Below are 14985 nucleotides of genomic sequence, written 5' to 3' on the forward strand. Positions count from 1 at the left end.
TTCAAATTGAGAAAAAAGAACATTTTTTGATGATTTTTGCAAATTTTTTTAAATGTTCACATTTTTGAATGAAGCAATTTTTGTAATATTATTTTTATAGTATTTATTATTTTTATCCAATTTTTTTTAAATTTCAAATTTTTCAAAAAAAAATTGCAACTTATTGAAATGCTTTAGATTGTGCAAATTTATGAAGTTCATGTCATAACATTTTTTTTTTTTTTTTTTTTTTTACATTTTTGTTAATTTATTTAAAAAATAAAGACATCACATGTTTAATTTTATAGATACATAATTTTCTTGTCTAGACAATTATGCAACAGATTTTACTATGTTCAGAATTCTATGTGCTTTTTTGTCTTCATTGTGAAGATGAAGTAGATTTTGTGGCTCCTGAATGACTTTAATCCAGATGAGCTAAGGGAAAATGGCTCCTATGGACGTAAAGGTTGCAGACCAGTGATCTAGCCATTAGCGCACCAGAGAAAAATCTGAAGCTCTCCCAAAGAGTCAAAGAACTGGACTGGAACTCAGTGGTTTAGAGCACTTGATCTGCAGACAAGCTTATTTCATTTTCCTGCAGATCTTTACACTGTGTCGCGGTACCATCACATGGTTTGTTTATCATGATAAAGCTGTGTTTGATAGGACAGTTTTTTTTGTTGTTGTTCTTTTTTTTAATTCAATTCCATGGGGCATAAACCAGAAAAATTGAAATAAAGCAGTAAAAGTATTGTTTTACTTGACACGAAATATATAAAGACTGTATAAAAGAATACCTTTACAAAATAAATTGTGGGGAAAAAAATCATTACATGATATCCTTTTTTTGGGATCTTCTGTATATGAAAAATGTTACACTGGATGTGTGACTTTTTCCTCTTATCAAAGTCTACAATTTTATCTTCTTATACTGACTAAAGGTACATCTTTAACTATCTCCATGGTAATTATGCCGTTTGTCACGGAAATGAATCTGAATAAACAAAAAAACAGTTTTCCTCACCACACCTCACAAAACCCGATTGGCAAGTCGAGCAGGTGGACTGAGATTCTTGGTGCAGGCTTCCATAATACTTTGAAACGCTAATCATGTGTAACACAGGTCGGGGAAAAAAACATGTCATAATGAGTCATTTAAATGGGTAAATGCTAACGGACATGCTCTGCGGATGTGTAGGTGAGAAACTAAGCAATGTGTCAGCAGCTGACGGGACACTACGTGGGAGAAAAAACAGGGGATAGCTTGTGCAATCCTATTTTGGTGAAAAATCTTTTTGAAAAATAAAAAACTAATAATCCTAGCTGTCAATAAGCAATCTTTACCGTTAAACAGCAAACAAAAACAGATATAATTTATTTAATTTATTCAAATTCATGAAAATGACTTTATGAACAATAAGTGCAGGGAGATTATTTTACATTTGTCATCAGCCAAGAACAATTGAGGACACATATTACTGTGAAATAGTCCAACGAGCCATCCGTACGTCCAGCCTCCCCCTTTTCGTCACTGCGCTCTGGCCCATAACTCAGAATGGAGCAGCAGCATTCCTCGCCTTATTTAAATCAACAGTGGGCTTGGATGAGGCAAGTTTGTGTACAAGCATGTCAAAACACAGACACTCAATGAACAATTTGTGGCTGTGCAGCATAAGAGCAGGCAAATGCCCACCAAAGAAAGAAATATACCAGTGATCTATGAATCTAGTTCTTGTGATAAATCTAAACCGAGCAAATAAAAGCAGTAAAGAGCTCAGTTTTTGGCCAGTTTTCACCCTTTCAAGTATCACTCAACCATTAATATATGACTCCTGAGTATCTCTGCTCTACTCTTCAGGATTTATTTCCAATCTCATCATCATCATCTTATCAGTACAGCACATTATAAAGATGAAGATAAATAAAAGAGGTCACTGAAATGTGTATCCAGCTCTGGCTGACAGCAGAGCACCTTGACACAACACTTGTAGATACTGGCAGTGTGGGTGAATACCTCTGCCAGGTGTGTCCTGTCTTCTTGTATTCAGTGTTTCCTTTCCTTCCCCTCCCATGTTAAACCACCTATCACAAGAAAGACGGAGAAACCGTACTGGAATGTTCTGATGTGGGTGAAGGGGTGAAACTGAAAAGCCGCACAGACCTTTTATTGTATTCAAAAAAAGAAACCCTCATATCAATAACAAATCATTTCAGGCTCGAGCTGACTTGTAAATATTGTGGATGTTGACTTGGAAACCAAAGTTCATTTGCTCAAAAAGAGTCTTAGATCCAGACACAGAGGCCCACAGGATGAATCCAGTCCTGATGACTCAACTTCCAGGGTCTGACACACGCTGTTGCTCGGCTCAGAGTTCTGAGTCTGTTTTCTGAGATGTGTCATTGGGTTTCCCACCCAAATGTAATGTATCTCCTGCTATTCGGAACACTTTTTGTCAATCATGTAGAGGACAGATTTGGAGCGGAGGCCCGGATCTTCTCTTCCAGTCTGAGTCCAGCAGGCCTGAATGAAGGCTTGAATGCAGTTTTAAAGGATGGGGGCTTGTCTTTCAGGGCGCAGTTGTTAAAAGGGTCATCGCTGTAGTTGTCATCTTGAACAGCCATGTTGCGGTTCCGCCTCCTTACTTTGTTTGCACACCTTACGACACGTTTGGAGATCAGGTAAATTATCTCACAGATGTTCAGGACGATACACAGGGCCGAGGCTCCAACCATGAAGTAGGTGAAGACCTTTTTCTCTGTGGGATGTCCGATGTAACAGTCCACCTGGTTTGGGCAAGGAGCCACCTCACACTTGACCAGCCTTGGCAGGTAGAAGCTGTCGTAGACATGATGGAGGATGTAGAGAAAGGACACTTCAATGCCTGTCTTTACGAAGAGGCTGACCAGATAGGTCCACCACAGGCCGCCATGTTTTTTGCCTGTGTTGTTGTACAGTTTGCTGTTGTCCCCATGCTTGGCTCGATACTTGCGCTCACGGTCATCACGGTATGCCACATGCATAACCACCATGAAGGACGGGCACGTGACAAAGATGAGCTGGAGGGCCCACAAGCGGATGTGGGAGATGGGGAAGAAGTGGTCGTAGCAGACATTGGCACAGCCAGGCTGCTTGGTGTTACAGTCAAAGTCTTTCTGCTCATCACCCCAAACTCGCTCTGCTGCCACCACGTACACCATCACCCTGAACACGAACACAACAGACAGCCATACCCGCCCGAAAGCTGTGGAGTATTTGTTCACCCCGCTGAGCAGGGCTTGGAAGGTCTTCCAGTCCATAGTGTTGGCTGGAGGTCAGAATCTTGATGCTGGAGTTCTTCTCTTCCTGCTGCTGGTTTGTCCTCAGACCTGGGCATATTAGAGGGAAGCATGATCAAAAAGAAATGAGGAAAACCCCGAGCAATACGCCACATATTTCATCAGAAAGCACTCTGTACTGAACTTACAGACAAAACCAACCGAGAAACCACAAACAGCACATAGTTATGAGTCGTCCTGGGGCTAGACTCGTCTTAAAGGAAACAAGTTGGACCAACGTTTCAACACACCCAGGGATTATATTTTTCACTAAAAGTAACACTGTTATCAAACCAGTTTTATTACGTATCTATCAAAGTTCGAGGTACAGAGAGCTGGTCATCGTCTGGTTAACACTTGTCTGGGTCAAACAGCCTTTTACGCACGGACCAAACGCGTAATTTAGACACATTTTCTTATCAGCTGTTTCTTTTAACCTTAGCGTGTCCGCCCTTAACCAAAAGTGAAACAATCATTTCATAAACTGACCTAAAAAGATCTACAGACTGACATATTTGAAAACATCAGTTTAAGATCGACTCGAACGCGAACTTCACGAGGCTTCCCTCATCTGATGTATTAAAGAGCCAAAAACGTTTTTTTCTTACTTACCGACAGAAGCCTCAGTCCATTCCTGCTGTAAACCACTTGCTTTTGACACTTTTAAGAACTTTCTTGCTGCTTTATTTCCCTTTTAGTCCTTTCACGCACAGATTTGGCTCCAGACGACAGGTAAAGGAGCGCAGTGTTGGAAAATGCGCCTGTGGGTGGGGTTAAGGAAGAAAGAATGGAACTGCCCCAGATGTTCCTCTTTCTCTGTCTCTCTCTTTCCCTCCCTCCTTCTCTTCCCTCTCTCCCCCACTCACACGCTAGTGTTAGATAGCACATCAAATATTTTGGCATAACAGATTTTTTTTCATCTCTTATGGACCGTGTCCGGGTACTTTGGAAGGATTTGAGATCAGGCTGTGCACATCAACACTTATGTGTGCAACCAATCACTGCTTTGGTGGTTTGAGGGAACATGTGGTTTTATGATTTTATTGGCAACATTAGGGCAACATGCAAAACTAAGATTTAACAAAAAAAAAAATCTAATTGATTTGTGAAAGAATGAAAAACATGAACCACAGAGAGGTCAAACTGCAGTGTGTTGTGTTGTTTCAGTTGAAGTCCTATCACAAAGGGTTACATAAGGAAAGAGCAGGATAGTGTAATAATTAAAGAGTTGGAAAGACATCAGATTCAGGCTCATTTTTTTATGTTCCAAGTTTCCAGGAAGGGCTGTCTCCGTGCCTCAACAAGTTTGTGACTTTGTTCATATACGTAAGCAGACACACCCTGAGGTGGATGCATTTTTTTGTTGTTGTGCAGTCTGTTTTTGTTGTAAGTTTCCTGGAACGTTCTGAGTGTGTGGATGGTGGAGGGGGGCAGAGTGAGGAGATCAGCTCCTTTTTGTTACAGTATGAGTGAGTGGGCTGAGTAAGAGTGCTGGTACTCGACAAAAAATAACAATTTTCTTTTTTTTTTCTGCTGAACTTTTCTTTTTTTAAACAACACACACTAGAGTGCCAGGGTGTATTGTGTTTCCTTTATTCTTTTTAGAGCTTTGCTCTACTCAGATGACACAGTCACATTCATAAACTCTCAATGCTTTTAAGCTCATCCTCATTGTCCCAAACTGCACCACTGGTCTAAAGGGAAAAGACTATCACTGGCACTTTTAGGATGAATATGCTTCAGATATCAAACAGCTTCACAATTAAAAGTTATGTCTGTGGCACAGCCTGTCAGGTCTTGTAAGACTGTGCTTGTATTCAAGGCTCTGAAATCCAGATCCACATTAAAAGGGATCATATTTCCCTCATCAAGTCATGTCAGGCCAAGTCAAGTCATGCTCTTTTTATTTGTATTGTTTAGAACAGTCACCTAGGTGCCAATGGGAATGTTACTGGCTCAGAACTGCATCTTCTCCACGCCAGAGCTTTTACAAAGATAAGGAAGAAGTCATCAGGGTTGTTTCTTTAAATCAGTAAAAGCAATCTGTTCAAAAAGAAGTAGTTCACAAGAATGTTTATTTTAAGCAGGCACAACAGAAAAGCTGAATTGTATTTTCATTTCATAAAACTTTGGGAAAAGTGAGATGTGAAACTGAGATAGTGACCACAATTAAATCTGGCACCAGGCTAAAACAGAATTTAGCCAACATCCTATAAAACTTAGTAGAAATATACCTCTTTGACCCTGGGAGTGTGAAGAAATGAGTCTGAGATATTGTAGTGCTCACTCTAAATTAAACACTTGAGTCCAAAGTCTCACAGCTGAGAGCTAAAACTCTCAGAGGATTGTTAGAAGCATCAAATACAGCTGTGCTTTTCAAGAAAGCCCTCCAAAGCGTGAACACGTGAACAGCATCTGCAGTACCTACAATAAGGTTAAGGGCAGTTCAGTACACAAGAACTGAATTTAAGTGGGGGAAGGGAGAAAAAAAAGTTCCTTCTTGGCTCCAGATGAAGAACTGGTCCAGGCAGTTTGAGGGACACACCTGGAGGAATGCTCTGTGTGACTCAACCTCTGCCAGCTGCAAGTTTCAACAAGATGGACCAACACAACGGGTAAACAAACTGCCTTTCAGTGCTAATGCTGTGACAGGAAGGAAAGGTATAAGAGAGCAGAGAAAGCGAAGGACGAAGAGACAAAAACTGTCCCAGAAGAGATGGGAGGGTCTTGAAATGGGAGTGAGTGTTGGCTCCTATTGAGAACCACCCATGCAGGCTGGGCAAACATGAGAGGAACAAAGAGAAGGGCACAGCCTGAAAGTTACTTATATGATAAGAGTTAGTAGATGATCTTTACATTATTCAATTTAACACTTTAGGGCTTAGATGTGGACAAATATTTCCCCTGCATAGAGGACAGTCTAAATGACACAGTGTGATCACAACAACAAAAAAGTCTTCTGTTTTCCTTACATGTTTTTTCTCATGGTGTATAATCAGATAACGTTGGTTTATGCTGAGGACTCAGATTTTTTATCTACAACAAATCTTTTGCCAACCTGTTATGCCAGAGGTGATAAGTAACGTTGGCAGCCAATCATCCTTCCTGAAACTCTGGCCGTGTTATTTCAGACAATCTACAGACTACACTTGTTATTAAAACTGTTTACTTAAGTAGACTTTAATGGTTTCATTGTGTCCTCTTAACTGAAGTGCCAACAGATTGTCGTCTGTTTGTGGAAAATGATACTGCTGTTTGAGTTTCTGAAATGTCATCCCTCGTGGCTCTGAGCAGGAGGAACAATATTTATTTTCCTCTGTATTGAGGTGGCGACGGCAAAACTTTCAGAGCGGGATGTGCCAGAGAGTAACCTGGAAACATCTGCTCAACACAATACCAACTAGGGAGTAACATGTTGTTTTATTCTCACTACATCTTGACTATCAAATGTGGCAGTGTAAATACAGAAATCATCCATTCACAGACTACATGCACAGACAAATTCCAGTACTGGGTGGGTCCAGATCCGTCAGCACGCATGAATCAAACTGAGGAGTGCAAGGCTCCTCCTCTACCCTCTTTAAGGTACTAATCAACCCAAACAATGAGGGAGCTAGCAACAGCGCAAACTCTGTGCTAACACATGGAAAAAATCAGAGAAGAAAAAAAGCCTACGATCTTTTCTTAACCACTGAACTTCCCTTCTTAGCTAACAGTGTTTGGATTTGTTATGTAAAGAGTTTCAATGTCCTGCAGATCCTGTACATGTTCTGAATTAAATCTTAAACTCTAATTCTTACTCCAAGGAACAGAAAACATTCTTGTTTTCAAAACATAAAAAATCTCTTTAATGAAAAATATGAACATAATGCAACCCTGTGTATCAAATCTCTGAGTATGGACACCCTGGATTCATTAAACCTGTTTACACTACAACATTTCAACCTCATGCTGCTCCTTTGTTTGCTTACAGGACACAGATTGTAATATGTAACATTTGGAACATCAGCATAAACAGTCGTTGAACATTTTGATAAATTATGTAAAGGAATCTCGTGACAGAGTCTGCCATGAACGCGAGTGCAGGGAGCAGGGAGAGTGCAGTTAGGACCAACAGTCTGGAAGCTGGGCTGTGAGCAGGGGGAAAATTTTACACAGAAAACCACATGTGTTTGTAGAACCACAGTCTCCGGGCCTCACGATGACTCATGTAATTTCTATCAAGGCTGAATTCAAAACTGCATCACAAAAGCTTTTTTTCACCTCTTTGCACGAGGTACAATTCTTTATCTTTAAAAATCTCCTCTGACCCAGAACTGGGCACATTCCAACGACACATTTTGTTGTCAAGAATTACAAATAGTTCGACAGTGTAACCAGAAACAGTAAGGTTCTTCCTTAGCTGCAGTTCAGTCTCTTGTCTGAAAAATGCATTCTGACAGGTCTTTGAAAGAGGTGCCCATGGATTGAGGTAAGGCACACTCCCCCGTCCGTGTCTTTGTTTTCCACTGAGTCTTTTTTTTTCTCACTATCTTCAAGATACAGCTACACTGTATGAAGGAGCAGGTGTTTGAGGTGTGTTTTTGCCTGTAAGCTTCATAGTGTTCGACTCCATCAAGTTGCTCCCACTGGACAGCGTGTTGGTCATGATGTGGCGAGAGTGATGGACAGCTGAGAAGCATTCACGGCAGCGTTTACCTATCAGGTAGACGATTTCAAAGATGGAGAGAAGGATGCAGACCAGGCTGGTGACCACCATGAAGAGGGTGAAGATCCTTTTCTCAGTTGGACGAGCGATGAAGCAGTCCACTTTGTTCGGACAGGGCTTCTGTTCACACTTAATGAGTGAGGGGAAGTCATAACCCTCATAGATGTGGTAGAGGAGGTAGACAAAGGTGGCATCCACAGCGATCTTGAAGACCAAAGTGAGGACATAGGTCCACCAAAGACCCCCACGCTTCTTGCCAGTGTTTTGGTATAGACGACGACAGTTCTCACCATACTTGAGCCGGTTCTTTTTTTCCCTGTCTTCCCTGTACGCCACATGCATCACCACCAGGAGGGATGGGCAGGTGACAAAGATGAGCTGCAGGGCCCACAGCCGGACATGGGAGACGGGGAAGAAGTGGTCGTAACAAACATTGTGGCACCCTGGCTGGGCTGTGTTGCATTTGAAGTCCTTTTGTTCATCACCCCATACCTTCTCTGCTGCCACCACAAACACCATGACCCTGAAGAGGAATACAATAGAAAGCCACACTCGGCCAAACGCTGTGGAGTACTTATTCACCCCACTGAGGAGGCCCTGGAGGAATGCCCAGTTCATGGCGAGGTCTGTTCAGCCTGTCTTCTCTTCCTGCTGATGGAAGACAGAAGAAGCACTTCTCAGTTGAAACTGCAGTCAGAACTCGGGAAGTGTCACTCTGAGACAGAAAAGAATACAGTCACACAGCAGATCGAGAACAGGGTAAAAGACAAGAAGGAAATACAGTGAAGTGAGGTTTGATTGTCATGAGTTATGAGGAAACACGTTCCAGATTTTAAAAAAGCTCAGTAAGCGGAGAAGAGTTTTAAACTATGAAGACACAGAAACTCTACCACGACACAGAAACGTCTCAATCCGTCGCTGTCCTGGAATACAGCCAGATAACACTCACAAAAGACCGATCGCTTCCCCACAACTGGGGTAAATACGCTTACGGAACTGGGCTTATCCGTGCGCAATTACGCGTATCCACAATGAAAAAGTTCCAAAACTTTGTTTCGAAAACATCCGGATACATGTACATTACCACCGTCTTAGTCTCAAATCCAAATCATTTGAATACTTACAGTTTAAACGCTTGTGTTGCCGTTCGGTGTCGAAGCGGAGGAACGGGCTCCGAGATGAACCTACCCGATGAGACTCTCAACAGATTTCTCAACAGTCCGGGAGTAGAAGGGGTGGAGTTGTCTGCCTACCGTGCCTTCTCACCACTCAACCTGCTCAGGTGGGGCAACCCTCTTTATCACATACTTGATTTCCGACCGGGGAAACTATCATATTTGATCTCTCGTTGTGTCGAATTTAGTGTTGTTCTTCTGAAGATGTAAAATCATGCAGCCCACTGGTGAAGTCTTAAAACCTTTAGAAGAATCAACTAGATATGATACACACTGTTGAAATGTAAATGAATGAATATGTTATGATGCATTTATTGCGGATTATTATTTATAAACAACAACAACGCATCTGTGTTGTTCTTGCCAATGTTACTATTTCTGTGATGCTTGTTTTGGCGGAAAAAAAAAGAAAAAAAAAAGAAAGAAAAAAAAAAGAGAGGTAAGTTTTTTTCCAAGCTTTTTCTTTGATAGGTTACCCTGGAAATTAATAAAATTCCCTTTGAGCTTGTAAAATTGTTTCTTGTTGCCACTGAGCCAAAATAAATTTCTTTCATCCATTCATAAATTTAGTGTCTTGAAATTGTGTGACCCTTGTTGAACATGAAAATATATTTGCTCCACATTTTTTTAAATGTTCTTCCTCACAAAAGCTTGGGGAAAAAAAATAAAGTGTTATTATGAAAACTATTACTAAAGTGAGAAAACTAAACTTGTGGATACTTGCGAAATAAGCGCCCAAAATAGTTAACAACGCAGTTACAGGATGGAGAGAATGATCAGCAGATCGTTTTGACAGTGAATTCGCAGAAAATTAAACACAGACAGTTAATTTCATTATTTAAAAAACCTTGGTATTTATTGAAATATTTACATGACAGATGTGAATCTAAAGTAGAAAAGATCATGAGGAAACTCCAGCTTTCAGACACACACTTCTTTATCATTCACACATATTCTCCACAGTCAGAGATGATAACTTTCTGCTTTGTCTTGCCATCCTTTGATCCCTGAGCCTGCAATTTTAAAAAAAGAAAATAGATACAGAGATACATTTGTTACTTGCCAAAATGTTGTATGGTTGTCTATTAGGTTCACAAAGTTACATAAAGACTGACTATCTTTGGAACCGATGCCACAACTTACCGTAAAATAAAAATAAATCAGTTGAACCTTGTCAATGGCGGCTCAGAAGTCCAGTTGACCCTCGTGCCTATTAGACACTTTGTGTATTTTGCTGTCTGTCGTACCCACACATGTCAACTAGAAAAGCACTCAGAGAGCGCAGACCTCCACCAAGCATATTGTGACTGTCACCAACACTTTAGTCCTACTTTAATGTTATACTCCCTTTCAGCAGACTGTCTGCTACAATTTGGAGTTAGTTGCAGGTTTGTGCGTATATTTGTTTCCTGACAGTGTTGAAAATGATGATGACCCAGTACATATTTCATATTCAAAATCTTAGTATCCAGAATATTGCCAGGATCTGGATCGTACTTTTACATCTGTCAGAAATTATGGTGACTTTGTCTTGTACTGTTTTGCAAAACAATCAGACCATTTATGGTGGAGTTATATGGTGAAAACAGCCCTGAATCCTGGATCCAGACGGTGATCCAGATCACCTCCAAATTTTAATCACATTTGCTGAAATTTTGGTTGGTTACTTTTTGAGTTATGTTGTTTACAGACAAACAAACAGAAAAACTTTCCCAAAATCATAACCTCCTTGGCGGAGATAAAAATCTTCTTTAAAACTGATTTAGATTTGCTTTCTGCACAGTTGACAACGTTACTGACTGACATGCTCAACATAAAAACTGCGAGAAAAAACTCAAATGACTGGTGCGTCACTAAGTGTCATCATCCTTGAACACCATGTCTTAGTGTGGATGTATCTGTGTAGCAAAGTTAAAATGATGGAGCCAAATGTGTTACAAATAGTGTTGGGGAAGTTACCCTCAAAAAGTAGTGTTTGCTTGTTACACGTTACTTCTGGAAAAAGTGGTCCCTTACTTTACTTAGTTACTCTCTATGGAAAGAAACTTTTTATGTTACTTTTACGCAACTTTTATGGTGCTCGACTTGAGCAGAATCCCATCTTATTTCTTAAATATGTATAGTTCTACTATGGAGAACATAACAGGTAATTCTTTTGTGCCCTTTGTTTTGAAAAATGCTACAGAGGACTTGACAAGAAAACCAATAATGCCATAATGACTGACTGCTTTCTGCATGTCATTAGGAGGACCAGCCTCAGTGAGGAATGAGAGCCCAGGATTATTGTGCATGCACGCAGTTGAGGCAGTGTTGCTGTCAAACTGGTCCCTGGGTAAGGTAATGTTGTGCCCAAGTGAAAAAGAAACTACGCTTCATTACCATATTTTCAGTCGTAACACATTACACTACTTTTACCCAAAAGAGTAGTTACGTTACTGTAACGCATTACTGTAACAAACCATACCGTAATGTGTCCTCAGTGATTAGTTCTCAGAGACCGATCAGGATATTTTTAGTGCATTTATAAATGAGCTCTACTTGTCATCTGATCACCCAGGACACTTTGACAGGAACAGGTTAAAAAGTTGTTTTTTAAAGTGAATGCTTTTTTGGACTGAGACTTTGTTGTGCTTGGGAGATGAACTCTTACATATAGCTATGAAAAGAGTTTAAATCCTAACCTTCGCAGCTCTTACCTCCATTGCACGGAGCACATCCATCCCCTCCACAAGGTCTCCAAACACCACATGTTTGCCATCCAGCCAATCTGTTTTATCAGTGGTGATAAAGAACTGAGAGCCATTTGAATTTGGCCCTGAGTTGGCCATCGATAGCTGCCCTGCGAGCAAGGACAACGCAGAATTTTAGCCACAAAATCTGCAAGTTAACATCAACGAGGGGCCACATACTAGAACATTCCTTTCACAGTTCTTCCTAAATCTCCTCACCTGGAGCTGTGTGTTTCAGAACAAAGTTTTCATCGTCAAACTTCCGGCCGTAGATTGATTTGCCACCGGTGCCGTTGTGGTTTGTGAAGTCACCTCCTTGGCACATAAACTGAGGGATGATGCGATGGAAGCTACTGCCCTTGAAGCCAAAACCCTTCTCATGTGTGCATAAGCAGCGGAAGTTCTCTAGATAAAAAAAAGATTTTAAGGTTTGTCATACCTTTTCTTCAACACACTTGAGGCTTGAGGGTTTTTTTTTCTAAAGTGAAGTATTTACATTTATGGCCTGGTTCAATTCTGAACAACAGAAAATTTAGCAATGTTTAACTCCAGCATATGCAACTATTAATATATTTGTATACACACCTGCAGTCATGGGAACAATGTCAGCCCGGAGAAGAAAGCGTAGTCTCCCTGCTGGCTTGTTTCCTATCTTGATGTCCATGTACACCTGAGGATTAACTCTCCCTTTTTTAGCTGGAGGTTCAGCCTGCAGAAACAGATCATCCATTTATCACATATGAACACATCTTAAGGTCAGAGACCTCAAAACACACAAAGACAGATGCCACACCTCCTGTGCTGCAGTGTTGGTGGATTCACCACTGGCTGCCTCCCCCTCCGCTTCCTCTACGGTTTTACCCGAAAACTTCTTGAGCCAGTCATCATCCGACCACACTGAGAGACGAGCAGAGTTTTTATCAGAACAGCAAAAAACAGGTTAAAGTCTAGGATAAAAGGTTTTGAAACAAAGTCTGCATCACTCACCCGGTCGGGAAGAGCCTTCTTTGATCCTCATGGGTTTAGCCGTGTTGACCCGGATAGTTCTTCCAAAGAGCTCAGACTCATTCTTGCAGAGATAGAGATGAAGGGGGTTAGGTCAACTTTTGCAAAAGAAGCTCTTTTTCTGGGCTTGTTGTCATGATAAGACCTTGTAAATAAAACTCCAGTGACAGACTTTACAGATATGGGATCCTCTTACCATGTTATCGATGGCTGCTGCTGCATCCTAAAACACACAAAGAGCAAAAGACTGTCAATCAAGAAAATACAGACGTTGATACCAACCATGCACATTAAATTATTTTACATCAGACCTTTATAATTGAATTCGGATATACTAACATTTACTTAAATCACCACTATGGTATACATTTCTTCTTCTTCTTCTTCTTCTTTTTTGAGTTATATAGATCTTAAACCAAATTGACAGGTCGAATGTGTCAGCAAACCCAACTCAAGTTCAAATATCTAGATTGCACAGTTAATTCCTGAAGATCATAACACAGAGAAATACATGTGAATGGGTTTATCAAGTTCATATCAGAATGATGAACACTTAAGTTTATCATTGCAATAGTGTAACAACCGATGCTTACCTCTGCCATTTCAAACTCAATAAATGCGAATCCTCTGTGCTTTTCTACAAACAGAAAACAAGACACATTAAAACTCTTACAAAGATGCAGAAAGTAATTAGATACTTTTACACTTCACAGCAAAAAGCACAATCTTACCTGTCTCATAATCTAAGGGTATCTGGATGTCTGTTATGTCACCAAATGGAATAAAAGCTGCATGTAAGACTTTCTCGTCCACCTCTTCAGCCAGTCCCCCTGACAGAGAAACACACAGTTATGTCACAGGAACTGGGCAGGTAAGCAGTAAGATAACTATCAGTAGTTACTGTCTTTATCTATTTTAACGTATTTACAGGTCTCCCTAAAAAGTCGGTCTGACAGCTGCACTCAGCCCTCGCTAAGACCAAGAAAGTCCATCACATCAGTCCAGTTCTGAGGTCTTAACAAATGCTCCCTGACTGTCAAGAGGATAGACTTTAAAAAAAAAACTTCTGCTGGTCTACAAAGCAATGAAAAGTTTGGGGCCAAAATATATAAGTGATCTCCTTATTGGGTTTAAGGCCACTCAGGTCATCTGGAACAGGTATGCATTCAGTCTCCAGCGTCCAAAAGACAACATGGAGAAACAGCATTCAGCTTCTATGCTCCAAATATCTGGAACAAACTCCCAGAAACTACCAGGTCTGCTGTAAAACTGTCAGCTCCTTCAAATCCAGGTTGAAGACTCACCTTAAACAGCCACTTTTTGTTGGAATAGTGAGACAAATTATTCAGTTCCCATTTTGCTGCATAACTGTAACTTTATGCTTACATTTCAAAATCCGCTTCTGTATGTTGCCATTTTTTATACTTGTTTATCCACTTATCATCATTTTTTTCTTGAACCAAGACGTTTCCTTTTGCTGTTCTAGTCAATGGTTATTTATAGGTCCAATCTAAGCACTCTGAATTACCTTGTTGACAAAATGTGCGATATAAATAAACTTGCCTTGTCTTTATAACAGGAGAGTGCATTTTCAGATCATACGGGGTGGGAATAGGATACAGACACAAACACAACTGGTGGAGCTCAAGGCTTCGGTTATGTTGTTGGGTGAATTAATTCATAAACATTTTCATGAGCCGGTTTGGCGTGCATCGCTACACGGATAGAGATACAACCACAGTTTTTAAAATATGCCACACTGTCAGGTCTCGGAATGAAGTTTTTTTTTTTGTTTTACTGGTAAAATCCTGAAATCTTTGCGGCTTTTAGTGTACGAGGTAGTACATTGTTTTTAAATAAAATAATTGATTGAATTTGTTTTGTTTTTATGAAAAATGAAGTTAACTTACCGACATACAGCACTCGTTTGTTAGCCGCCATGTTTGATTTAACCTTTCAACTCTGACCCAGAGTCTATGCTTGCCATTGGTTTAGCGAGACAAGAGCCCGCCCTCCATTGGTCAAACTCCCGCCAGCGCCGCCTGTTGGATGGATCCACTTACAGCAGTTA

The 14985-nt window shown here is 40.5% G+C and overlaps 3 protein-coding genes across 3 annotated transcripts; all 3 read right to left on the reverse strand.

Annotated features, from left to right (window-relative positions):
* Positions 1-1418: 1418 nt before the first annotated feature.
* gjb3 (gap junction protein beta 3) lies at positions 1419-3279 on the reverse strand. Its single transcript, XM_074692766.1, has one exon. It carries the CDS (start codon positions 3277-3279, stop codon positions 2440-2442), a length of 840 nt encoding a protein of 279 aa, XP_074548867.1. The 3' UTR covers positions 1419-2439.
* Positions 3280-7384: 4105 nt separating this feature from the next.
* gjb10 (gap junction protein beta 10) lies at positions 7385-8949 on the reverse strand. The gene has a single exon (XM_074692060.1). It carries the CDS (start codon positions 8621-8623, stop codon positions 7832-7834), a length of 792 nt encoding a protein of 263 aa, XP_074548161.1. The 5' UTR covers positions 8624-8949; the 3' UTR covers positions 7385-7831.
* A 1077-nt stretch (positions 8950-10026) lies between these two features.
* Positions 10027-14903, reverse strand: ppie (peptidylprolyl isomerase E (cyclophilin E)). Its single transcript, XM_074692061.1, has 10 exons — positions 14825-14903; positions 13646-13744; positions 13508-13551; positions 13111-13137; positions 12897-12978; positions 12703-12806; positions 12495-12618; positions 12129-12314; positions 11877-12019; positions 10027-10193 (listed from the first exon to the last, which is right to left on the reverse strand). Exons 1-10 carry the CDS (start codon positions 14853-14855, stop codon positions 10125-10127), a joined length of 909 nt encoding a protein of 302 aa, XP_074548162.1. The 5' UTR covers positions 14856-14903; the 3' UTR covers positions 10027-10124.
* Between the last annotated feature and the right edge of the window lie 82 nt (positions 14904-14985).

Source organism: Halichoeres trimaculatus, unplaced genomic scaffold (assembly GCF_033239565.1).
Source record: "Halichoeres trimaculatus isolate MK-OKI-2021-1 unplaced genomic scaffold, fHalTri1.1 fHalTri1_scaffold_17, whole genome shotgun sequence".
In the NCBI taxonomy this organism is placed as follows: domain Eukaryota; kingdom Metazoa; phylum Chordata; class Actinopteri; order Labriformes; family Labridae; genus Halichoeres; species Halichoeres trimaculatus.